Consider the following 25144-nt stretch of genomic DNA (forward strand, 5'->3'; position numbering starts at 1 on the left):
CAAGGAGTTCCAGCAGAAATGCCTGAAGGGCCCGGCTTGTCTGACACAGCCAGACGGTCTTTACATAGACGAGGTGATACCGACAACGTCTCCTGGGCCTGGGCATAGCCTCCTCGATCAGGGGCTTTTTCAGTCGGAGCTCCAGTTCTGGGCAGGAAGGATTTACACACCCTGCACTTGGCAGGGAGACGTGCCTCACCCAGACAGCACAGGCACCAGTGATGCTCGTCACTGATGAAGAAGGAGCGAGGGCAGGAGACGCAGTTCTTGAATCCCAGGACTCAGGCCTGCGGCGGTAAGAAGGAACTGGCCTCTGGTACAATCGGTCGGGAGCACGAGGCGAGTCTACGGACACCGCTTTGAAGAAATACCGGACTCGGGTGCATGGCGCACGCGTGCCCATGTGGGGAACACACCTAGGGACCAGTGCTCAGAGGAGGATTGCTCTAGAATACGTGTGCACAGCTGCCACAGCGTGAGGTCTGAGCCCTACAGGTATACAGATAATAAGCCCCCAAACATGGCTCGGAGCAGAGCATTGCTTAACCTGCCCACGGCGAACATGTGCAGAGCCCAGCTGGACGGGGAGCGAGGCCCAGGCCTGGCACCGGGGGTGAGCGAGAATTCAGAGCAGGGAGTGCAGGAGCACTCAGCAGCCTCACCCCCAGCACGCTCCTCGTGGAAAGTGCAATGCCAGTGCACGGAAAGCCCTGCCCTTGACAAATCCCAGCTGCAATAAAGCAGCAGGGAGTGGAGGCCGGGAGCAGGCAGCAATGGCCCGGTGCAAAGGGGTGCGGCGGGGGCGTGCTCTCTGTTAAACTCACCATGCTCCCGCAGAGCGTGTAGAGCCACTGCACGGTCTCGTTGTGCGCGATCACGCCCAACATCCCGTCCACGAACAGCATGATCTGGCTCAGCGCTGGGAGGGAAAGAGCAGTGTGACGCATGGCTAGAAAGGGTTAAACATCCTACAAAATAAATAACCCTCAAAAGACCCATGGGGAGATCATGTTTGTGTTTTTGTGTATTTACATATGTATGAATAGGGTCCACAACATAATTGACAGTCCCTGTCTGTGCTGTATTCTGATAATTCAGACAGTCAAAAGAAGATCCTAGCATTTAAATGAATTGTAAATACGGGATATCTCGTATTCATCTCTCTTTGAAATGTACTGTGAATGGTGGAGGAACAAGCAAATGGCCTTATGTTAATTTGTACAGCTAAGTACCGGTGATGGACCTCCTTCAAAGTCATCCTAATGACCGTTTGTTCCTGAGGAACTCCCAACTTGTCAAAGAGGACATGAAATTGTATAAAAGAGCCTTGGTTCCTGATTCTGTCATCTCAGTTCTGCTTAGACTTCATCAGGGGAAGTTTGAGTCGCAAAACTGCGGTCCCAGTTATGCTGGTACGCCCTGAATCTGAGATTTGGACATTGAACTATGACCTATGAACTGAATTCTAAAGGAACTCTTTGCAACTACAAAGCTCACCTTCTCTGCTATGAATCTGCATCTAAATGAATTGAACTCAAATCTGTATGTATATTGATCTTTTAAACCATACTCTCTCTCTTTTGCTTTTTAATAAATGTTAGTTTAGTTAATAAGAACTGGCTGTAGCGTGTATTTGGGTAAGATCTGAAACATGCATTAACCTGGGAGGTAATGTGTCCGATCCTTCGGGATTGGTAGAACCTTTTCTTTTATAGGATGAAATAAGATTTACAGACATTTTCATCATATTTGATGTGGGTACCTGGATGGAGACCTGAGGCTGGATCACTTGAAGAGAACGGTGTTGTTTGGATTTCTGAGTAACCAGGGAGGTAATAAAGAAGCTGTTTGATGCTGGCTTGGTGAATCGAAGTATTGGAATCTCCACCAGCGTTTTGGGGTTTGGCTGCTCCATTCTTTGCAGTTCACCCTAATTGAGTGACCACAGCTGGCCCCCACTAGGACCCCGGTCACAAGCAGTCAGAGCCAAGACTCAGCAGAGCTCAGCACCCGCCGTGCCCCGCGGTGCAGGGGCCCGTCCCGCACAGCCCGTGCTCAGAGCTCACCCGCAGGCAGGGCCCGGCGCAGAGGCGCTGCTCAGAGAGGGGCAGAGCCTACGATGCCTGCCACCTCTCCCAAGCAGTCCTCCCCCTCCAGCAGGGACTCCCACACCCAGTGTGTGTGTGTCTGCACCATTGGGGGCTCTAGGCCCAAAATCTCCCCCCCACCCCAACCAGGGGGCTCCAGACAGGCAGACAAGTGGCTCTGGGGCCTGCCGCGGGGCAGGCCAGAGGGCCAGTCCTGTCACCAACCTCGCAGGATATAGTTCTGGTAGTTCTGGTCGGCCTCGGCTCCCACTTTGATCAAGCATGTCAGCCCCTCCAAGTTCACGAACTCTGGCACCAGGTCTTTATCCTCCTGCAGCACAAACCAGAGACCACACTGATCCACCCGCAGGGGTCCAGACCCCCTAGTCACGGCTCCAAGGGGACAGGAGGCCCAAACAGGTCCTAGTCGTACCCCCACTAAGGCAGGGATGGGGCAGACAGGGCAAGACTGATAGAGAAGGGTGCTGGGGGTCAGGAGAGCCCAAGGGCTGCCCATACCCCACAGCTAGGGGAGGTGCGGTCCGACAAGGGGCCAGTGCCGGCTGGGCCTTTGCCGTAACCGAGGGGGGGTGAACCGGGGGTGTGTGTGTGAAGGGATCAGTGCCGGCTGTGCCTGTGCCGTACCCGGGGGGGAGTCGGTGGGGGGGTGAAGGGACCGGAGCCGGCTGTGCCTGTGCTGTACCCGAGGGGGGGAGCTGGCGGGGGGGAGGGGTGAAGGGACCAGTGCCGGCTGTGCCTGTGCCATACCGGGGGGGGGGGGGGGGGAGGGTGAGCCGGCGGGGGGGTGAAGGGACCGGAGCCGGCTGTGCCTGTGGTGTACTTAGGCCCCTTCATTTTCAGTTTTGATTTTATTTAATTTTTCTCAGGAATTGATCCGTGGTTATTACCACAACAACAACAAGAACAGGGGGACATCAGTGCAAAAGAAACCGATTCATTGTTCTGGGTAAACATCAGGGGGTTATTTTGGTGGATGGAAAGACGGGAAAAAAGTCTTCAGTAAATTAATGCTCTGAATTCCATTCATCAGTGTGGTTTGCTGCAGAACTAAGACAGAACTCGGAACACATGCTGCCGCTTCTGAGTTTAAGAAAACAATCTCTCTAAATAAAACTTTTCATCTGAATAAATAGTTTACTGGTGGAGAATTTAAATATTTATAGGCTAATCGTTCTCATTTAGTAATTAGGCCACACCATTTGCAGCACATACGCTCAACTTCATCCTTTTCTCCTGTTTTTTTTTTAAATTGATTTATTATTTTCAAATGCTTCCTTGTGTTCTGAAACGTATTCTGACACAGATTTGTGTTTTCTTCCCATTTTAGTGGGTCAAATCTTTAAACCATTATCTGCTAACAGCCTGAAATATGTCTGTGGTGGGCGTGAGATTCCTCAGGACATTCAGATGCGCACGCACTTCCGAGCTTCCCTGTGTGCTTGTTTGTTTATTGTGTGTCTCTAGAAGAGACACACAATACAGAGCCTTACTTCACCAGGCAGCTTTGCATAGACCCACAGACTAATGTATTATCGTAATTACATTTCATAAGATATGTGTTTGTATTTTCCTAATAAAGCAAGTTATTTTTTATATATTTGAATGACACAAAAGTAGGGTGAAAATCAGAAAAAAATGAATAATACTTTTTGTAAAACGCAGGAATTTTTCAATAAAAATCGATTTAAACTGAAAACGAAGGGGCTTAGCGATACCCGGTGAGTGTGTGGGGGAGAGGGGAGAAGGACCATGCTGGCTGGCCTGTGCTTTACCCCATGGGGAAAGGAGGGAGAGCAGCAGGGGGAAGGTAGCGGTGCCTGTGCTGTACCCCACTGGTTACTGCTGGGTGAGAAGCCGTGGCACAGCGGGGTGCTGCAGGGATTGATAGGTGAGGCTCAAGGCGCCAGCCCAAATCTGCAGCCCCCCAGGGGGCAGGGGCTGGGTTAACAAACCCCATACTACCTCTCCCGGCTTTGGGCCAGAGCCCCCGCACCCCAGGCGCTAAGCCCTGCAGCTCCCTCGGCGCCGAACTGGGGGCAGCTCCCTCGGCGCCGAACTGGGGGCAGCTCCCTCGGCGCCGAACTGGGGGCAGCTCCCTCGGCGCCGAACTGGGGGCAGCAGGAATCGGGCATGGGGGAAAGGCAGGATACACGGGGGAATTTATCACCCAAAGCAGCAGCTGGGGGGCTGGGCTGATGGGATCCCCCAGCATCACTTAACGCCACAGGCCCCCCATGACCAGCTGCCCCTGCGGAGCCCTGCACAGCTCATGGCCCTGGGCACAGGCCCACAGGGCCTGAGGTCACTGGGCTGCAGGGTGGAACAGTGCCCCACAGAGGGGTTGGGGAAACGTACCTGAAAGAGCTGCTTGAGGGAGAAGAGGGAGCGCCTCAGCTCCGGCCCCTGGGAGTTGTACAGTTTCTCTGGAAGGGAAGGAAACACAGCCACTGCATTAGCGGGGTGGGGGACACGGACCCAGGAGCATCCCCCAGCAATGGGGAAAGCCACGAACCCTCACCTCTGCAGCCGGAACAGAGCGCACGCTGGCCAGGGCCCATGCTCAGTGCCAGGGCTCAGCTGGGCTCTCTCCCTTTGCAGAGGGGACGGAGGGGGGTTGGTGCCACTGACGTGACTTTCACTTCGGGGCAGGGATCGAAGCTGGGGACACCCCCTCCTGGAAGGAAGGGGTGTGACACAGACGGGCTGGGGCATTGGGCCTGCCAGGCTGGCTGCCCATACCGACGTGCGGGCCAGAGGCCGCTGTGCTCGGGACTGAACCACCCAGGGGCCGAGGGGCGCCCGTGCTGGAATGAGGCTTCGAGGGCTGCCCGGCTCTGCCCAGCAGGACAGCTCTGCTTCCTGGCCTAGCCCCACGCCTGCCACCTACCACGATGGCCAACTCGGCCCAACTCAGCTGACTCCCAAGGGGTCCCAGGCACCCATCTCCTCCCCTCGGGGTGGTGGCAAGAGAAGCCCGCCTGCTGGGACCCCGGGGTGCTGCAGCAGGGAGGAGATGGGGAGGGGAGGAGATGGGGTGAGGTTTCTTGGCCTCCCCGTGCTGAGGACTGCATGCTGTGGTAACCCCTCATCTCGCGGCCCAGCGGGTTTGCGCTGAGCCTGAATGCTAGGCAGTGCCGTGCGCTCCAGGAGGGATTAGCACAGGGCTCAAGAACCTTCAAGTGACCGAGCTGGGGCCGGCTTGGAACCAGTTCCCGCCAGGGGAAGGCTCCGGATCCCATTCTCCGCCCCACAGCGCAAGGCCTGTGTCCCACCCCCCGAGCCAGTCAGTTCCCCACCCCCCACGAGGGAGGTGCTCGGCTCTCTGTAGACTGCAGCCCTCGGGAGTCAGGGCGGCACCTGCCAAGCGAGAACCCCTGCAGAATGACACACACTTAGGCCAACCACCACCACGAGACCACCCAGACACGGACGGGATGCCAGCCCGGGGCCGAGCTAGACCCTGTACGTAGGAAATGACCCAATCGTGAAACCAGGGCTAACAAACACTTCCTGAGCCCGCCAGCTGCAGTGGATGCTTCGAGGAGACTGATGCAGACACCGCGCTCCTGCTGGAGCCCGACCGTGCCCCCAGACAGCTTACAGCGCGGCTAGCATGGACAGCGCCCTGCGCCCCCCAGCTGAGAGGGTGTGCAAGGAGAAGCTACGCCGTGCTCTCGCCCTGGCAACGGCGGCCAGAAAGCGCCCGACATCAGAACAACCTAAGAATTGAATTGTCCCCATAAGCCACCACCTCCCCCCAGCCCAGCGTTCCCTGTACCTACCCCCTGGGCTCCAGACCCACAGACTGCACCCCCAGACGCCTGCTGTATAATTCGACCTTATTATTGATTACTTAGTTTGAGCCTCTTTTTAAAATGCATTTCTCTCAAAAACCTAGGCTGTGAGCAGCTTTTCAATTCAACGTTTCCCAAAAAGCAGTAATAGCCCTGACAGATAAATAACTTGAAAGGTACGTTTCAAAGTTCTAAAAGCGATGCTTAAGCCGTTTACAACATTTTTTAAACAACTTAATGATTATAATCTTTAGAAACATCTGCGCCTTTAAGGCAAAACTGTGGTGCAATTTGTTTTGACATTCCGTGGGATATACACACAACAGCAGTTTGTCATACATAGAATTGCAGCAATGTAAAGCAAGTTTTTCTTTTTTCTTTTCTTTTTTTAAATAAAGGTTTTAATACTTAAATTTAAGTGAGGGATAGAAAGAGATTTGATGTCTATAATAACAGGAGTTGAAGTATTTTTTTAACATGGTTTAAAGCCAAATTTGTTATATTCTTTTAGTGGTAAAAATTGTGTCTGAATTCCGTTTATATAGACAATATGCCAGGGGTGGCCAAACTTACTGACCGCCCGAGCCGCATATGACAAAAAGCTGGGGCCCGCCTGCCGGGACTTGGGACTTCAGCCCTGTGGGAGGCGCCTGCCGGGGCTCCAGCCACACAGGGAGGGGGGTCTCAGGGCTTCAGCCCCATGGGAAGTGCCAGCCAGGGCTCAGGGCTTCAGCTCCCTGCAGGCCTAAAGCCGCGGGACAGAAGCTGGAGGCAACACACATTGGAGGGGCATGTGGAGTCATGTGCCTCCCCAGATTTTTGCCAAGGTTTGCTGGTCCTACTTGGTCACATGGCGTCACCAGGCCTCCTCCTTGCACGGCCGCTGCTGGGGTCATGGGGAGAGACAGTGGCAACAGCTGGAAGCTGCAGGGAGAGCCACTGCTCTCCCCATGGAGCTAAAGCAGCGGCCCCGCCCTGCAGCCTGGGGGGGGTGTGACTCAAGCTATTTGGGGCCCCAAACCTTTAAATTGTACCCCCACTCTCAGCAGGCACCAGTCATCTCTGGCAGAAGCCCCTAACTCCACCACCCAGCTGCAGGGCAGAAGTCCCGAGCCTCCCCGCAGTCTGGTAGGTGGAGAACACAGGGGGAGAGAACAGGGGGCCCTGCACTTTAACTGTAAAAGAGCTGCATGCAGCTCGCAAGCCACAGTTTGGCCTCCTGTAATATGTTAATGAACTTCGGGGGGAATGGGGGAATCTGTCTCTTGTGCGGGATCTAAGATTTTTGCAGGTGGGAGCGGGATAAAAATGCAAGAAACAACCCGGGAGCAGGTGGTAGTGGGATTAAAAACAATAGTCCCGCGCAGGGCTCTAAGCCAGAGTGCAAGATCCTTCCCCCAGCAGCAAGCTGCACTTGAGCTACGAATCTCCCCCGCAGGGGGGCACATCCTCCCCTCCACCTCGGCTCCCAACCCGGGACCTGCAGGGTGCTAAGACAAGAGCTCCCTCCCTCCATTCTCAACCGCTACTTTCAGCTCGGAGTAGGTGTGGGCCCCTGCTCAGTCTCAGCCCGTTTGGGAAGGTCCCGCGAAGCTCCTGGAGCCCCTGGCTGCAGACAGGCCCTGCCGTGGCTCCTCCCTCGAGCACTAAGAGGCGCCCGTGGCCCCCGGGGCCTGCTGTCAGCCTTGGGGTCTGGGGGAAGCAGACACGTGGCCTGGCAGCCAGGGAGCAGCTACGGCCTGGCAATGGTGGGTTATCTAGAACTTGCCAATTTCCTGTTTTCTTTCGTTTTTTTCTTTTTGCAGAACAATGCTATAAATATCTCCCCTGGCTTCCTACGCAGAGAAGAAACAGGAACTCCAATGAGAAGCATGGCCTCCTGCTCTCCCCTGGCCCGGAGCCCAAGGTAGCTCGCCCCTGCTGGCTCTCCCCCGCAGTCCGAGAGGGCGGGCTCTTTCCAGCCAGGCGGACGGTGACACTCCTAGGACACAATGGCAGAATCCCGGCTGACAGCCCATCAGGGCTAAGTGTCTCAGGCTGTGCCAGGGGCCCGGCGGCCCAGCACAGTAGCACTAGCGCTTCGCCAGCACAGTCTCTGCTGGGCGCCCACTCCCGGGGACGGAAGGCACTGCAGAAAATCAAGCCCGTCTGCTCTCAGCACAGAGGGTCCACGTCATTGTTGCGGGACACAGATGGACAGTGCAGACACCTAAAGCCAGGCACCACAGGACCCACCACATCACGTCCGACACTGCTCCGGCTGGTCTGCTATCCCACCTCCTAGAGCGCTCAGAGACTCACGCGTCCGAGAAAGGTGAAAACCTCTCCTGCCGCGTCTGACAAGCTGTACAATTCTGTACATGGCCCTTGGCACAATCAGCTGATGTCCTGCCACATGAGATCTGATTATCCCTCTTAGCTCCCAGAGCGATGGATCAGCGGCACAAGGCTCACTGCCTTATGGAGACCAGAGCACAGGAACAAGAGGTGCAGATCTGCATGCCCTATGGAGCGAGTCCCCAGACAGCCCTTTCTATGCTCCAAGAGGAAGGCGCACTCCCCTTCACCCCCCTCTTCTGGAGTCCCCGCAAGAGAGCGCCCCTGGATAGCCCTTCCCAAGCAAGAGCACTCAGATTTTCACACCCAAGAGGCGGCTTTCCTGCCCCTGGCCCCTTCTCCCTCTGAGCCCTGCTGCTGTCATTACACAGCTGAGACACAAACTAGGGGGGGTAGGTGAAATGTCTCCTCCCTGCAGTCAGTCAGTCAGAGTGGGAGGAACCCCAGCTAGCCCTGGACACACTGGAGGTTGGGCCAGGTGATGGCTGACAGGTATGTTCAAGGTAACATGCACTGGCAGAAAGCATCTACCTCCCCCCTGCACCACCCCCAGGGCCGGCCTTAGTCATATAAGGCTGCGTAGGGCAGTGGTTCTCAAACTTTCGTATTGGTGACCCCTTTCACATAGCAAACCTCTGAGTGCGACCCCCCTTTATCAATTAAAAACACTTTTTATATATTTAACACTATTATAAATGCTGGAGGCAAAACAGGGTTTGGGGTGGAGGCTGACAGCTCATGACCCCCCATGTAATAACCTCGTGACCCCCTGAGGGGTCCCGATCCCCAGTTTGAGAACCCCTGGTGTTGGGCACCCGAAAATTTGGGGCACTATTGGGTCTTAGTGTCCACCCTTCTGCCTTTTCCTATCCCTGTTCTGACCCTTCCTGCAGGCTCCCACCACGGCTGGCTGCTGCAGCCTCCCCAGTCTTCCTCCAGAGGGGATCTAGTACTTAAAAGTGAAAAAGCCTCCAGCCTGCCAGACCTATTAGCACAACACTGAAACTGTTAGCGAGCCATTCACGGGGTAATGGAGCCATTGAACAGGCATTTGCCAACCCTCCCCCCCCCCCATAGACTGTCTGAATTTACTGACTGGAAACAGTTGTGCATCACGGTCTTGTTTACTCAGAACATGTCAGTCTACAGGACCTTAGTTTAAAATCTGCTTTAAAAATATTTCATTAGCGTGATGGTGAAGATGATAAAATCACATCTCGAAAAAACCCTCGCATATTTAGATGCACAATCTGAGGATTCATCTTTAGTCTTAAATGCTTGGACCTTCAGACATCCTTCAAAAAGACACCCCCCCCCCCCTTCTCTAAAATACACATGCGAGCCCGGGCTGCCTTCAGCACAGGGGCACCAGTTTAACAATACTGCAGTGGGCCCCATAAATCCTAAGGACGGCCCTGACCTCACCCTGTGCACAGATGGGCTCAACTTGCAGTGGCCTCCAGGGATAGGGGAGCGGCACTGCCCTGGGGCACAGGAGGAGTCAAACAGCACAGGGGGAGCAATAAAGGGGAACAGAAAACAGCCCACATCTGTTGATACTGAGAAACAGCCTCACCCCCGTGCTCTGTAGAGCCAGGCCTGCTTCCCTCACACACCCAGCAGAGCGGGAGAGGGGTTAGAGATCTGGACGGGGTTTACATACATCTTGAAGCAGCAACTGCTAAACTGCTCGGCCTGTCGGGCTTGACATGAGTGGCGTCCGAGGGGACTGACCGAGAGGTTCTCCCCCATCCCCTACCTATCTCCAGCAGGCCAGGAGCTAATAGAAATGCTGCATTCCCAGCACTCTGAGGAGGTGAGGGCCCTGCCGTGCCTGCTGATCTAATGGAAAACTTGGAAGCAAGGCAGATGCCAGGGGCGAAGGTCTGGAGACACCGAGAAGACAGTCAGGTCATGCTGCTGACCAAGCTGGCAAAATAAAAGTTAACCAAATTTCAGCCCCCCCGCCCCACTAATCTAAGAGTTAGCCTGTTCTCTCGCCAGGCCTCCTGGGTTAGAGCGGTAGGCAAATCTCCTCTCTCTGCAGGAACGTGAAGGAGGCACTTGGTGTTCAGACACATCCTTCCGCATGTGTCAGGGACAGGAAAAACGAACGCGACTTCCTGTGCCAGCAGCGCCAAGCCTGCTGCAGACCCCACGCAAATAACCATTGCTAGCAGCAGCCAGAGAAGGCCCATTCAGTGGTGTCTCCCCCAGAGCCCGTCTGGTAGGTCTGGGAGAAAGTTTGGGTTTCACAGGCATCCCCCAAAGAGCAACAAACACACCATGATGTATCCAGGTAAATAAGGTTTCATCAGCAATCTGATTACAGCGGAAGTGCTGCAAAGGCGAGTCAGGAAGAGGGCAAGAGTGTGTGACTGAATCACAGTCAGAAAGTGGTTTAGGAGCCCTGCAGCGGCCAGGCACGGTCTGCCTGCAGCAGGCTCCAGCAGCCAGCCCCCCGACAAGTCTGTGTGCAAAGACAGCAGCCAGCCTAGCTTTTGCTCTGTAAGCAGCCTGGTTTGCACGTTGCATGCCTGACACACCTGGGTCACAAGTCCAGTTTCCAGCTAAAGAAAGGAAGATCCTGATGCCCTCCCTGACCCTGAAGGTTCCTCTGCAAACAGGGGCTGGAGGGAGCAAGGGTTCTAGCTAACGCTCCTCTCCCGCTGACCACAGGGATGGCTGCACCAGAGCAGTGCAGCTCATGTGTTTGGTTTGGCCAAGACCAACGCCTTTGCCCAGCGCAGACTGGAATCCTGCACTTGATCGCTGTCAGAGCTGACTGGTGAACGCTGCTGTTTCAATGCACCCATGACATGGTGTCGGGCTGATGTCCTGCAGTACAGTGTCTGCAGCTGCGGGGTTTATAGCTGTACTCGTAGAATCATACAAGACTGGGGTTGGAAGAGACCTCAGGAGTCATCTAGTCCAACCCCTGCTTAAAGCAGGACCAACCCCAACTAAATCATCCCAGCCAGGGCTTTGTCAAGCTGGGCCTTAAACACCTCTAAGGAAGAAGATTCCACCACCTCCCTAGGTAACCCATTCCAGTGCTTCACCACCTCCTAGTGAAATAGTGTTTCCTAATATCCAACCTAGACCTCCCCCACTGCAACTTGAGACCATTGCTCCTTGTTCTGTCATCTGCTACCACCTAGAACAGCTGAGATCCATCCTCTTTGGAACCCCCCCTTCGGGTAGTTGAAGGCTGCTATCGAATCCCCCCTCACTCTTCTCTTCTGCAGACTAAATAAGCCCAGTTCCCTCAGCCTCTCCTCCTAAGTCATGTGCTCCAGCCCCCTAATCATTTTCGTTGCCCTCCGCTGGACTCTCTCCAATTTGTCCACATCCTTTCTGTAGTGGGGGGACTAAAATTGGACACAATACTCCAGGTGTGGCCTCACCAGTGCCGAATAGAGGGGAATAATCACTTCCCTCGATCTGCTGGCAATGCCCCTACTTATACAGCCCAATATGCCGTTGGCCTTCTTGGCAACGAGGGTACACTGCTGACTCCTATCCAGCTTCTCGTCCACTGTAATGCCTAGGTCCTTTTCTGGGGAACTGACGCTTAGCCAGACAGTCCCCAGCCTATAGCGATGCATGGGATTCTTCCGTCCTAAGTACAGGACACTGCACTTGTCCTTGTTGAACCTCATCTGATTTCTTCTGGCCCAATCCTCCAATTTGTCTAGGTCACTCTGGACCCTATCCCTACCCTCCAGCATATCTACCTCTCCCCGCAGCTTAGTGGCTGAAGGGGTTCATTGCTTTCAGCAAAGTTGCTGAGGGTGCAATTAATCCCATCATCCAGATCATTGATAAAGACGTTGAACAAAACCGGCCTCAAGACCGACCCCTGGGGCACTCCGCTTGATACCGGCTGCCAACTAGACATTGAGCCGTTGATCACTACCCGTTGAGCCCAATGATCTAGCCAGCTTTCTATCCACCTTATAGTCCATTCATCCAATCCATAGTTTTGTAACTTGCTGGCAAGTTTCTGCTGTTTGGTGTTTAGTTTAGGGTTAGTTTCTATGTTGGTTGCCTCTTGATTCCTGCTGTCTGACAGGCAGTTATTAAAAGCACAGTCCAGCTGATCTCCACAGCATCCCGAGGTGGCTCAGTCAGACGCTCTAACGAGGCAAGCAGCAGCCTTCCCCGCTGACTAGGACTTTTGGTTAACTTGCCGTTCAGGTGACCTTTGCCCCCTCCAGCTGCTGGAATGTCCCAGCACCAGAGACACACAGCAGAGCGGACCCTAACCCGGCCAGAGCCTGGGAAGCCCCAACAGACAGCAGAGCCCTGACCTCAGCGGCTCTGCACAATTAGCTGACAGGGCACTGCAGCCCAGGGCGGGGCTGTCCCTAAGACACCTGCAGGCACACGGGAAGGGAAAGGCTAGACACTACAGGCACAAAGACAGAGGGGGATGCTCCACCTTCCCAGCCTGGGCCCACTGTCCCGGTAAAGACTCCTCCAGGGGCAGTGACAGCGCCTCCAGGGTATGTGCAGCCCCACTCAACCCTTCTGGGATCCACCAATGGATTGAGACCCACCGTTTGGGAAAGGCTGGTCTAGGCCGACAGAGCTCCTCGGTAACCTACTCAGCAGTATCACCTGGGTTCCTATTGCACAGAACAGCAGGGGCGCAAGTCTTCTCAGTGCGGGCCTACCTCCCGCCGTTGGCCACATGGAAGAGCGATGCAAGGAAAGGACTGAATGCATTTTAGTAGCTGGACCCATGCCGAGTGAGCAGCACCCCCCATGTCAGCTCCCCGCGGGCTGCCAGCAGGAGGGCCCCAGGCTGCAGCAAAGGGGCGGCCGCTCTAGATCTCATTAATACAGCACCCCCTGTGCAATACTCGTGATCCCCGCACCAAGCTCAGGAACGGGGAGACACCCAGTTCCGAGGAGCCATGCTGGTTCCCATGCTGGATGCCTGACCCTCCATCGGGGTTCTTGGCCATGAGAGACAGTTGTTTGTACTTTCCAAGTCTATATTTAGAGCTTGCCTAAGCGACCCGGAATATTTGTAGCATGCGGCATGTTTTCAGTATCACAGGCAAAAATATTGTTGTACTTGGGCTCTTTGTGCTGAAAACAATTAACCCCTTCAGCCCCAAGAGACAAGTGAGGAACAATGACCCGAGTCAGAGTTTAAGGCCAGGTCTTCCAGTCTGATCTCCTACACAGCACAGCCCACCAGCACCCCCACACGGAACTCAACCCCCAAGTATCACAGCCCACAGGAGACCGGGTTATTACGCACCACACGGAGAGAACAGGAAGGACCTAGGTGCCCAAGGCCCCTGCCATGGCAGGGAAAGGATGAAGGGAGATATCCCAGATGATCCTGGCAAGTGACCCGCACCCCACGCCGCAGGGGAAGGTGAAACCTCCCCAGGTCACTGCCAGTCTGACCCGGGGGAAATTCCTTCCCGACCCCCCACGTGGTAGCAACCAGCTAGATGCTGAGTATGTGAGCAGGAACCAGTCAGACAAGCACTCGAGAGAGAATGCTCCGTGCCACCTCAGAGCCTGCCCCCCTCCTTGCCCAGTTGCTCATCTCCAGCCATGGCAGTGACAGGGGCTGGGAAAACCCAGGCATGGCAGACAGAGACATGAAGCCAGAGAGAACATTGGAGCTCAGAGGATCATGTGAAAGGGAGCCGGGAGCCAGCCCCCAGGAGCACTCAGCAATTAACCCACGGGCCAGATTAGCCAGGCCCCACACAGCCCTGTGTCACCGTGCTCCTGGCTCGAGTGGCCTTGGGCCAGTTAAAGGCAAAGGCCCTGGGGAATACAGAAGGGACTGGGCCCAGAGCCCTTGGCTATCAGGGACTCACCGAGGATGACATGGACTCGGACGGAGAGCTGCGTGCGCAGGATCAGAGTTGGCCGCCGCCCTTTGCTGGAACGAGAGGAATGCAGGTAAGTCACCACAAATGTCACCAATAGCCTCGCTCGCGGACAGCCAGGGCCTGCTCACAGCACCGCCATCGGGAACCTACAAGTCAGCAAGGCCCAGACCCATGCCGACCAATGGGCACCAGCCTGCCTCCATACTCAGCACCAGAGCCAGATCCCCTAATGATCTGCCAGCCACCTCTCCCCCAGAACAGCTCCTACCCTCCCCCCGCCATGCCCCACTTCCACAGGTTACTGACAGCAGCAGCACCCAGCTATTGCTGGGGCCTGCCAGATCATCACAACCACCCACAGGAAACCAATTCTACGCAGTTACACTGGGGGGGACGGGCAGCTCTTTGGAGCACTGTCCTGGGGCCTCCACGCACCCCTCCAGCGTACTTCTGTCCTGATCTGTGGCCGCTCCTGCTTTCCAGGCCTGACCTCTCCCCACAGCTCTGCTGAGGCACCTCAAGTCCAAGGTCCCTCACTCCCCACAGACTGCCCTAGAGTTTGACCAAAACTGGCCTGTCACCAGGCTCTCGGCCCAGGGGCTCAGTTTAACATCCAGGAAGTAGCTGGCAAAGGAGTGAATCCCCCAAGTGACTCTACCAGCCCCAGCCCCAATTCCAGCCATTCTTGCTCCCCCGCAGGCCTCTCACTGTCTGCTCCATCCTGCTGAGCAGGCGGAAGAGCAACATGCATCAGCGTCTCACTCCATGGGGGCGTCTGGAGAAGGCAAAGGTGGGGGAAGCAGGGTCACGTCGTCTGGCTGGGCAGCCTCCTGAGTGGAGACAGTGACTCATGTCCCACTCGCTCAGTTCAGACAGGTAGATCTGCGACTCCAGCAACTCACCCGATCTCCTCGTAGAATCCTTCCAGCTCATCTTTCTGCTCCAGCAGGGACAGATCAAGATCCAGGTACTGGCCAGATGGTGAGACTTGCAGTGTACAGTCCGCCAGCTGCAAACACAAGGCCCCCCCACAGATCAGTGATGGTGCTTGCTACCGGGAGGGAGGAATGCATAGCGAGGTCGTGGGGAGCAGAGTCTGTGTGAGGCACCCCAAGAACTATACTGCCACTCTGCACTTGTAGAGGACAAGTAGCCAATCAGCAGCAGGGCTAGGAGTAGAACCCAGGAGTCCTGACTCCCAGACCACCTGCCCCCGCCTCTCAACCATGCGACTCCCTAGCCATTCCCTCACGCCCAGCTGCTGGGGTTGCACAGCCGTGCGGCGCCTTGAAAACAGCTCACTGAGGATTTAACGGAGGCACTTTAGTTCAGCCCTAGGGGGCCAGAGTGTAAGTCACTCACGAGTCCAGAACCTCCTATTCCGTGTCCCCTCAGCAGCAGCATTCTGTCCCATCCCATCCCCCGGGCTCGGGGTTTCACAGGCCATTTCTCCACATGCCTGTCTTCTCTTCCCCTCACCAGAGTCAGAGATTCCAAGGCCAGAAGGGACCATTGTGACCATCTAGTCTGCCCTCCTGTATGCACAGGCCAGAGACCTGCCCCGAAACCATTCCTAGAGCAGATCCTTTAGAAAAACCACCAGTCCTGATTTAAAAATGGTCAGTGATAGAGAATCCACCAGGGCCCTTGGTAAATTGTTCCAATAGTTAATTGCCCTCACGCTTAAAAACGTATGCCCTATTTCCAGTCTGAATTTGTCTAGATTCAACACCCAGCCATTGGATCGCGTTAGACCTTTCCCTGCTAGACTGAAGAGCCCATTATTAACTATTTGTTCCCTATGTAGCAACTCAGACTGGGATCAAGTCACCCCTTAACCTTCTCTTTGTTAAGCTACATAGCTTGAGCTCCTTGAGTCTATCACTAGAAGGCAGGTTTTCTAATCCTTTAATCATTCTTGGAGCTCTTCTTTGAACCCCCTTCAATTTATCAACATGTGTCTTGAATTATGGACCCCAGAACTGGACACAGGATTCCAGCAGTGGTGGCACCAGCACCAAATACAGAGGTAAAATAACCTCTCTGCTCCTACTCACCATTCCCCAGGATCACATTACCTCTTTTGGTGACAGCATCCCACTGGGAGCTCACGTTCAGCTGATTATCCACCCTCCCCCCGAATCTATTTCGGAGTCACTGCTTCCGTTGCTAGCTCACGGTCCTGTGCAGGCAGCTAGGTGAAATGCACTGGTCCCCTCATCTCTACAGCGCTTGAGCACGGAGCTACGGAGCCCAGTGACGGAGCTGACAGCAGGTGAGGAAAGAGGCCCAAAAGGAGCCCCCAAAGAAAGGGGGAGGGGAATAAAGACAACCCATAGAGGGGAGCGTGGGGCAGGGACAATTCAGCAGTGGGGTGAGAGGAGAGGACACCGTACCAGCCCCTAAATAGCGACTAGGTGCTAGCAGTTCTCCCCCACCCATCCCTCCAACACACACCCTAGAGACGCAGCCAGCTGCATCTCTAGGGTGTCATGGCAGAGGGACATGTGCAAACACCCCCAGTACACACAGGCACTGGTGACTCACCCATCACCATGATCCTGACAAAGCCTGCACGCTGACTCATCGCTGCTTGGCCGCTTCCTGTCATGAAAATCACAGCCTCCAGGCTGTGCAGCATTCACATCCCAAAATACAGGGCTCCGAGCAGGGGAGCACAACACCAACAAGTTCAGCCACTCCTGAGTCACAATGCAACCACTCCAGGGGATCGGCCACGTGGCCCTGGCCTCAAGCCAGGTAGGCTCTGCCTGCCATCTCTGTGGTGGACAGCGGTAAGACCCCTCCCTCTCTCCTACAAGAGAGGATGCCCCCTTCCAGCAGGGCGATGGGGAGAGTGCCAAGCAGGGACTGGTGATCTCAGCTCTGTGGAGGAAAGTCAGAAAAGCCACCGTAAGGAGGCTCCCTTCCTGAACAGCACGAGGGGAAAGGGCAGCTCCCGGCCAGTTCAGCCTAGAATTGGAGCCGCTTGCCCAAACGCTGCCTCTTCCTCCGACTCCCACAGCCCACCTCCCTCAGACACGTAGCTGGAACCAGCTTCACCCTTGGCCCAGCTTATCTCACGCTGGTGTTCTGAATTCTGTACTAATATGTCTGACAGGAACTCTTGCTCTGGGGTCAGGGATTGTCACAGAGACCCTCGCGGGGGGGCAAAGCACCCTCCGTGGAAAGGGCAGGGGCCCAACCCCAGCTCTCCACATTGTGACAGACAAGGCACTTCCTTCTGGGATACCGTCAGGAGACCGAGGGGAAGCAGGAGGTAGAACACCCTGGGATCTGGCTCCGGAAAACAGATAGACTTGGCAGCATTCGATTTCAACCAGTAACCGGCGGCAAACATCCATTTCAGCTGACACACCGAAATCAATCCATGGGTAAAAGGGGAGCCTGAAGGGATTGGGTGTCAGCTCTTTCCGGACAGGAAATCCCACATCACAGCTCCTTCTCGTGGTCTGGAAGGTTCACTCTGCACTGACATCAGGGAGTGGATACTTTGCAAGTCCGGCCCCACATGCTGCAGATCAAACTACGTGCCCTCGCGCTCGGCCTTTGGAAGGTAGGGCCTAACTGGCCTTGGTATCTTGCTATGGCAAGTCACAAGCCAATTTACGTCTGTTTGATTCTTTGTTAGTGTCGTCACTATGAGAAGGACCTGTCAGTCGAGTTCACTGGTCCCGCTAAAAAAGCGGACATTTTAATGCATCTTTTCTAGCCAGCAGTATACAGGAATGAGGTAGGTATCTCTTTAAATGCTCCGAGAGCCCTTCAGCGGTGCTGTGTGTGGTGGGCAGCACACACCGCCAGAACCTAGCCAGAGCAACTCTAAGGCTGTGTCTACACTTACCATTTAAAGCACAAAAAGTCCATGTTTTGTGCTAAAACCGCGGGAGCCTCTACACTTGTTAATGACTTTTTGCGGTGAAACTTCTGAGTTTCAAAAAGAAAACCACCTTCACGAGAGGCCTACAGTCCTTTGTGCTGTTGTGAAAATGAAGACATGTTCTACCAGCGTAAACACCTTTTGGCCTCCGAAGGATATCCCACAGTTCCAAAAGTGACCACTCTGGCCAGCATCTCTGCTGCTCTGACGCCAAGTAAACGGACGTCCGCCCCTCCCCCTGTAAGCCCCGGGAAGCTGAAACTCCCTTTCCCTTTGCTTGTAGATGTGGCAGGGAAAGCAGCCAGACAGCGGGGGGGGGAGGAATGCCACGAAAGAAACAAGGAAGTAATGGGGCTGCTGGGACATGAAGCAGGGCAACATGGGGCATTAAGCAAGGACCCAGAATGCCTTCCGCTCACCCCCCCCTTCCCACAGGACCTATCGAGAGAGCTGCACTATGGGACAGTGTGGGACACTGTGCCCTACAGCGCTGCTCTCATCCGCGATGGAAGTGCTGGTAGTGTCAACACTCTCTGGCACCTGAGGAATTGAGTGAGGGGAGAAACCAGCGCTTTACTTTCACCGGTTCCCTGTCACCGGTGACACTTACAGCGCAAACACTCTGTCAGTGTAGACATACCCTAAGCATAGAGCTAGGCCTGGCATGTTTGCTCTACATGCTTATTTGGAACCCAGTCACGCTCACCTTCTTCCTTCCTATTGGCAGTGTGGCAAAAAGAGCAAAAAAAGACACAGGCTAGCTCAGTGGTTCTATCGGTATTTCAGTCACGACTGGCTGCCTCTCTGAACATAACCTGCCCTTGATCAGCTGCACATTATGGACTGGTTGCAGGAACATTGGGTGACATTCTCTGGCCTGTGCTATATAGGAGGTCAGACTCGTTGATCACATTGGTCCCTCACACCTATTATCTATAGGGGTGAGCTGTATGACCCTACATAAGACTGGCAAATCTGTGGCTGCATCTCAGTTGAACACTGAACAGTCCAAGTTCACTAAACTAAAACCGTTCACTGCCTCATGGCAGTATCTGGACTTATTGCTACCCGTACAACTGGATTTTAAGGAGGCTGGTCGGTGCCGAGACATACCTACTGTTCTTTCTGCCAGGTGCCAAGCAGCACAGAAACATCAGGATGCAGCCCACAGGCCAACACCGGGGCGCACTTGCCTAGCACTCTTCGGCAAGGAACGGCAAGGCCTTGTCGTGCCACTATAGAAAGCTGTCGGACCCAAACGGATCTTATCTGCCAAAGGCATCAAGCTACTGCCAGTAAGCCCATAGCTGCAGCATGATTGGTGAGCACCAAGGATAGCCACATGAGGGGCCTGTTCACACTCTGGAACTCAGCGGCAGATGTCAAATCAACCTAATTTTCTTCTTTGACAGGGTCACTGGCCTAGTGGGCCTGGGAAGCTGTAGACAGGGTATATTTTGATTTTAGTGACACTTGTGATGCAGTCCCACATGACATTCTCATAAGCCAACTAGGGAAATGTGGCCTAGTAACGGGTGCACAGCTGGTTGAAAGACCGTACCCAAAGGGTAGTTAGCAATGGTTCACTGTCAAACTAGGAGGCTCTATCTAGTGGGGTCCTGCAGGGGTACATCCAGGGTGCAGTACTAGGCAATATTTTCATTTATGACTTGGACAATGGAGTGGAGAGTGTGTTTATAAAATCTGCAGATGACACTGAGCTGGGGAAGGCCGCTTGCACTTTGGAGGACAGGATTAGAAATCAAAATGACCCTGACAAATGGGAGAATTGGTCTGAATTCAACAAGTTAATAAAGACAAGTACAAAGTACTACACTTAGGAAGGAAAAATACACAGAGTTGGTGTGACATTATGAGTGTAAAATAATATTTCATTGAAAGATGACAGGGCCAGAAAGAGTTAATTAACTCAGACTGACCTGACCCAGGGGTGAACTGTAGAAACTGGTTAGGAAGATATGTAAATGAATAGAGCTTTGAAATGCAAGTCTGCATTGTTAGAGATCTCAAGGGTATTAAAGTTATAGCAATAGACGAGATCTCATGTTTGCTCAGGTCTTGTGATGTGAGCAAACAAGTCTCGGCTATTGCTATAACTTTAATTCAAAGATCAAAAAGGAATATTAACATTTATGATGATACTTGAGTGAAATAGTATTATTGTCTATAAGTCTCTTTGAAGGTTGTGGTAACCTGTATCCGAACTGTTTAATGAATGTTAATTGCCAGGATGGTTGAGAGAAGGAGAATTAAGCCTATTGTTTTCTCAGGCGGAAAGGCTGCTGGAAATGTAGAACCACCCTGGGACATGATGCTATATGATCTCAGATCTGCTTTGGGTTTCAAGAGGGGGAAACCCTAAGCCACAAGGATTGAGATCCCCAGTCATTGACTGGAGCCACCCTGACTATGGATATTGGACTATAACCTATGGACTATTTCTAAAAGGACTTTTGACAACTACAAGCTCACCTCTGCTATGCATCTGAACCTCAAGAATTGAATTCAAGTCTGTCTGTATATTGATCTTTTGACCAACACACTCTCTCTTTTCTTTTTTAATAAATTTTAGCTTAGTCAATAAGAATTGACTATAGTGTGTATTCTGGGTAAGATCTAAGTTATAATTGAACCTGGGTATATGGCTGATCCTTTGGGATTGGAAGAACCTTTTCTTTTATATGATGAAGTAAGATTTTCAGTTATCATCATCATCATCATATCTGACATGTGTGTCTGGACGGAGGCCTGAGGCGGGGCACTTTAAGGGAACTGTGTTGTTTGAACTTCTGAGTAACCAGTGAGGTACTACAGAAGCTGTTTTGTGCTGGCTTGGTAAACCCAAGTATTAGAATATCCGCCAGCGTTTGGGGTTTGTCTGCCCCGTTTTGTTTGCAGTTCACCCTGATTGAGTGATCTCAGCTGGCTCCCATGGGCAGCACCGTCACAGTTGGCATTGGGCTTTGTTGCAAGGATAGGTTCCTGGGTTAGTGTTTTTGTTCCGTGGTGTGTGGTTGCTGGTGAGTATTTGCCTGACTCCTGTTCTTTTTGCGGATACAGACTAACACGGCTGCTACTCTGAAACTTGGTGGTAGTACTGCTTAAAAGGATCTAAGGGTCATAGTTAAGGCTAAGTTTTTATCACGGATATTTTTAGTAAAAGTCATGGACAGGTCACAGGCAATAAACAAAAATTCACAGAAGCCCGTGACCTGTCCCTGACTTTCACTAAAAATATCCCTGGCAAAAGGGGTAGGTGGGTTCAGCACCCACTGCTGCTCGGGCTCCTGGATCCCCCCAGCTGCCCACCGGGGCAGGGGTTGAGAGCTGTGTGGGTGGTGCTGGCTGGGAGCTCCAGCCCCAGGACAGAGAATGTCACAAATTCCGTGACTTCCGTGGCCTCCATGACATAATCATAGCCTTAGTAAGAGTGGATCACAAATTGAACGAGTCAACAATATGATGCAGTTACAAAAAAGGCTAACATCATTCTGAGGAGTATTAACAGGAGTCTCGTATGTGAGACATGAGAGGTAATTGTCCTGCTCTATGCGGCACTGAGAGGCCTCAGCTGGAGTACTGCATCCAATTCTGGGCACCGTGCTTTAGGAAAGAAAATGGAGAGAGTCCAGATGAGAGCAACAAAAACGATAAAATGTTTAGGTAACCAAACCTATGAGGAAAAGTTAAAGACACTGGACATGTTTAGTCTTGAGAAAAGACGACTGAGAAGGGACCTAATAACAGTATGTTAAGAACTGTTACAAAGAGGACGGTGATCAATTGTTCTCCATGTCCACTGAAGGTAGGACAAGAAGTAATGGGCTTAATTTGCAGGCAGGGTTAGATACTAGGAACAACCATCTAACTCTAAGGGCAATTAAGCGCTGGAATAGGCTTCCAAGGGAGGTTGTGGAGTCCTTGTCATTGGAGGCTTTCAAGAACTGGTTGGAAAAAACCTGTCAGGGATGGTCTAAGTTTACTTGGTCCTGTCTCATCGCAGGGGGCTGGACTAGATGACCTCTCAAGATCTCATTCAGCCCGCTCTCTCTGATTCCATCAACAATGGCTGTTCTTTTCACCACTCTGCCTGAAGTATGTAGCTAGAGTTGGGATCACAAGCCCTCTGCCAAAATGTGCCTCCCATAGCCGGGGGGGGGGGGGAAGAAGCATGGCCTAGTGGATGGGGCACAAGACTAGGAGCCTGGAACTCATGAGTACTGATACCCGCATGGCCCCACAATATGCCAACATTTTTATGGCTGACTTAGAACAACGCTTCCTCAGCTCTCGTCCCCTAGTGCCCCTCCTCTACTTGCGCTACATTGATGACATCTTCATCATATGGACCCACAGAAAGGAGGCCCTTGAAGAATTCCACCTGGACTTCAACAATTTCCACCCCACCATCAACCTCAGCCTGGACCAGTCCACACAAGAGATCCACTTCCTGGACACTAGAGTGCAAATAAGTGATGGTCACATAAACACCACCCTATACTGGAAACCTACTGACCGCTATACGTACCTACATGCCTCCAGCTTCCATCCAAGACACATCACACAATCCATTGTCTACAGCCAAGCCCTAAGATACAACCGAATTTGCTCCAACCCCTCAGAGACAAACACCTACAAGGTCTTTATCAAGCATTTGTAAAACTACAATACCCACCTGGGGAAGTGAGGAAACAGATTGACAGAGCAAGACGGGTACCCAGAAATCACCTACTACAGGACAGGCCCTACACGGACAATAACAGAACACCACTGGCCATCACATACAGCCCCCAGCTAAAACCTCTCCAGCGCATTATCCACGATCTACAACCTATCCTGGAAAATGATCCCTCACTCTCACAGACCTTGGGAGGCAGGCCAGTCCTCGCTTACAGACAACCCCCCAACCTGAAGCAAATACTCACCAGCAACTACACACTACAACACAGTAACACCAACCCAGGAACCAATCCCTGTAGCAAACCTCGTTGCCTACTCTGTCCCCATATCTACTCTGGCGACACCATCAGAGGACCCAACCACATCAGCCACACCATCAAGGGCTCACTCACCTGCACATCTACTAATGTTATATATGCCATCATGTGCCAGCAATGCCCCTCTGCCATGTACATTTGCCAAACCGGACAGTCCCTCCGCAAAAGAATAAATGGAACAAATCGGACATCAGGAATGGTAACATACATAAGCCAGTAAGTGAACACTTCAATCTCCCTGGTCATTCTATTACAGATTTGAAAGTCACTATCTTTGAACAAAAAAACTTCAGAAACAGACTTCAAAGAGAAACAGCAGAACTAAAATTCATTTGCAAATTTAACACCATTAATCTGGGCTTGAATAGGGACTGGGAGTGGCTGGCTCATTACAGAAGCAGCTTTTCCTCTCCTGGAATTGACACCTCCTCATCTATTATTGGGAGTGGACTACATCCACCCTGATTGAATTGGCCCCGTCAACACTGGTTCTCCACTTGCGAAGTAACTCCCTGCTCTCCATGTGTCAGTATATAATGCCTGCATCTGTAACTTTCACTCTATGCATCCGAAGAAGTGAGGTTTTTACCCACAAAAGCTTATGCCCAAATAAATCTGTTAGTCTTTAAGGTGCCACCAGACTCCTTGTTGTTCTTCTTTGGAGACTAAGTTCTAACTGGCAGACCCCCAACAATATCTGCACACGGGGACCATCATTCCCCTCTTGGCTAAGAGTCGCATCTGGTAACCTGTCAACAGCTGCCACTGGCTGCAAGCTGTGATGCGGCTGAAAGGAATCAGGCTGGATCAGTACAGGTCTGTCGCATCTTACGCGTATTTAACATGCGCGATTTCAGCTTTACGCGGTCGGCAAAAACCAAAAAAGAGAGAAAAATACCAATTTTAATACTGTACCTGTAGTGCGGGCGATTCCGCACGCCATTCAGTAATTTTGACTATACGCGGCTTTCGCTTTATGCGCTGACCGCGGAACGTAACCCCAGCGTAAGATGAGACAGACCTGTACTTGGGGAGGCAATGCCAAGGATCATGTGGGTGCGGAAGGAAGTGGTGGTGGAGATTCAAGAGGAGTTGTTCTCCTCTCCTGTCAACTGATGTACTCATGTAGTGCTAGAGGGATATAAAAGCTAACCACTGAACACTTCGGGGGTGTTCCCCTGGTACTTCTCAAATTCCACTGCAAGCGATGGGGCCTTCTGCCAACTTCAATTCCACCAGTCAGTTCAACTGATTTGTTCCAACCTAAACTGCAGTGCTGCCAACTCTAGCTATTTTGTCGCGATCCGTGTAATATTTGTTGTTTTAATTAAGCCCCAGCTCCAGGAGTGATTACAGATGATGACATGACAATCTTAGTTTTCATTTAAAAATGCAAGTAAGTTCCTAGCCCTCCTCTTTGCAGAGAAAAGCTTGAAAATGTGACTCCAGCGCAACCCAAAGGTTCAAAACCAGAGGCCAAAGCAAGCCCCAAATGTATCATTTTTTTAAAGGTCTTGTGACTTTTAAGCCAATCTCATAATTTCTAAGGCCTGACAAATGGTCTGTGAATATGTGGGGCTGGCAATGCTGCTGCGTCACTCTTGGGTGCTGATGGGATTCTTATGTGGTTTGTATGCCATTTTGCATCCCTGGGGTCCCCAAATCATTTACAACGTGCTATAAGAGTGTTACTATTAACCATGTAGCCTTGGCTTTACTCTGCGGCGGGTATCGAACCCATGGGTCACCTGACGCACTGAAATACTGGTATGGCTCACGCGACATGCAGATTCTGCAGAACCTCAGCTTTCACTTAACGAGGCACGTTTCTATCCCTTCCTGGTTCTGCAGAAAGCGTATAGACTCATTCAAATGGGAACCCAGCGAAGCCAATGCCGTACTGTCTGCCTGAGCGGTACAAACTCTCCAGCTTCTCACTAGGGTGTTAACTCTGATGTGTAGAGAGGACCCATTAAATGTCTGCAATAATTAGTTCTTTGCTGATCAAGGTAGCGGAGAAGGGAATGGAGAAGGGGTTGGGAGTGAAACCCAGGGAAGAAGGGAGGGGTGGAAATTGGGAGCTGCTGCAGACACAAAGTCAGGTCAGAGGGAGGGTAAC

The 25144-nt window shown here is 52.7% G+C and overlaps 1 protein-coding gene across 4 annotated transcripts in view; it reads right to left on the reverse strand.

Annotated features, from left to right (window-relative positions):
- The window catches only part of FHOD1 (formin homology 2 domain containing 1), a 62716-nt gene that overhangs the window by 25140 nt on the left and 12432 nt on the right, over positions 1-25144 (reverse strand). For 2 of the 4 annotated variants that reach the window (XM_065567544.1, XM_065567545.1), the window contains exons 2-6: positions 15009-15115; positions 14092-14156; positions 4464-4531; positions 2313-2418; positions 825-919 (exon numbers count right to left, since the gene is read on the reverse strand). In XM_065567544.1, coding sequence (XP_065423616.1) covers positions 825-919; positions 2313-2418; positions 4464-4531; positions 14092-14156; positions 15009-15115 — 441 coding nt within the window. Of the gene's footprint in view, positions 1-824; positions 920-2312; positions 2419-4463; positions 4532-14091; positions 14157-15008; positions 15116-16653; positions 16938-25144 lie in introns of those variants that run through there. The other 2 variants (XM_065567546.1, XM_065567547.1) reach the window with 2 other exon arrangements.

Source organism: Chrysemys picta, chromosome 14 (assembly GCF_011386835.1).
Source record: "Chrysemys picta bellii isolate R12L10 chromosome 14, ASM1138683v2, whole genome shotgun sequence".
Taxonomy (NCBI): domain Eukaryota; kingdom Metazoa; phylum Chordata; order Testudines; family Emydidae; genus Chrysemys; species Chrysemys picta.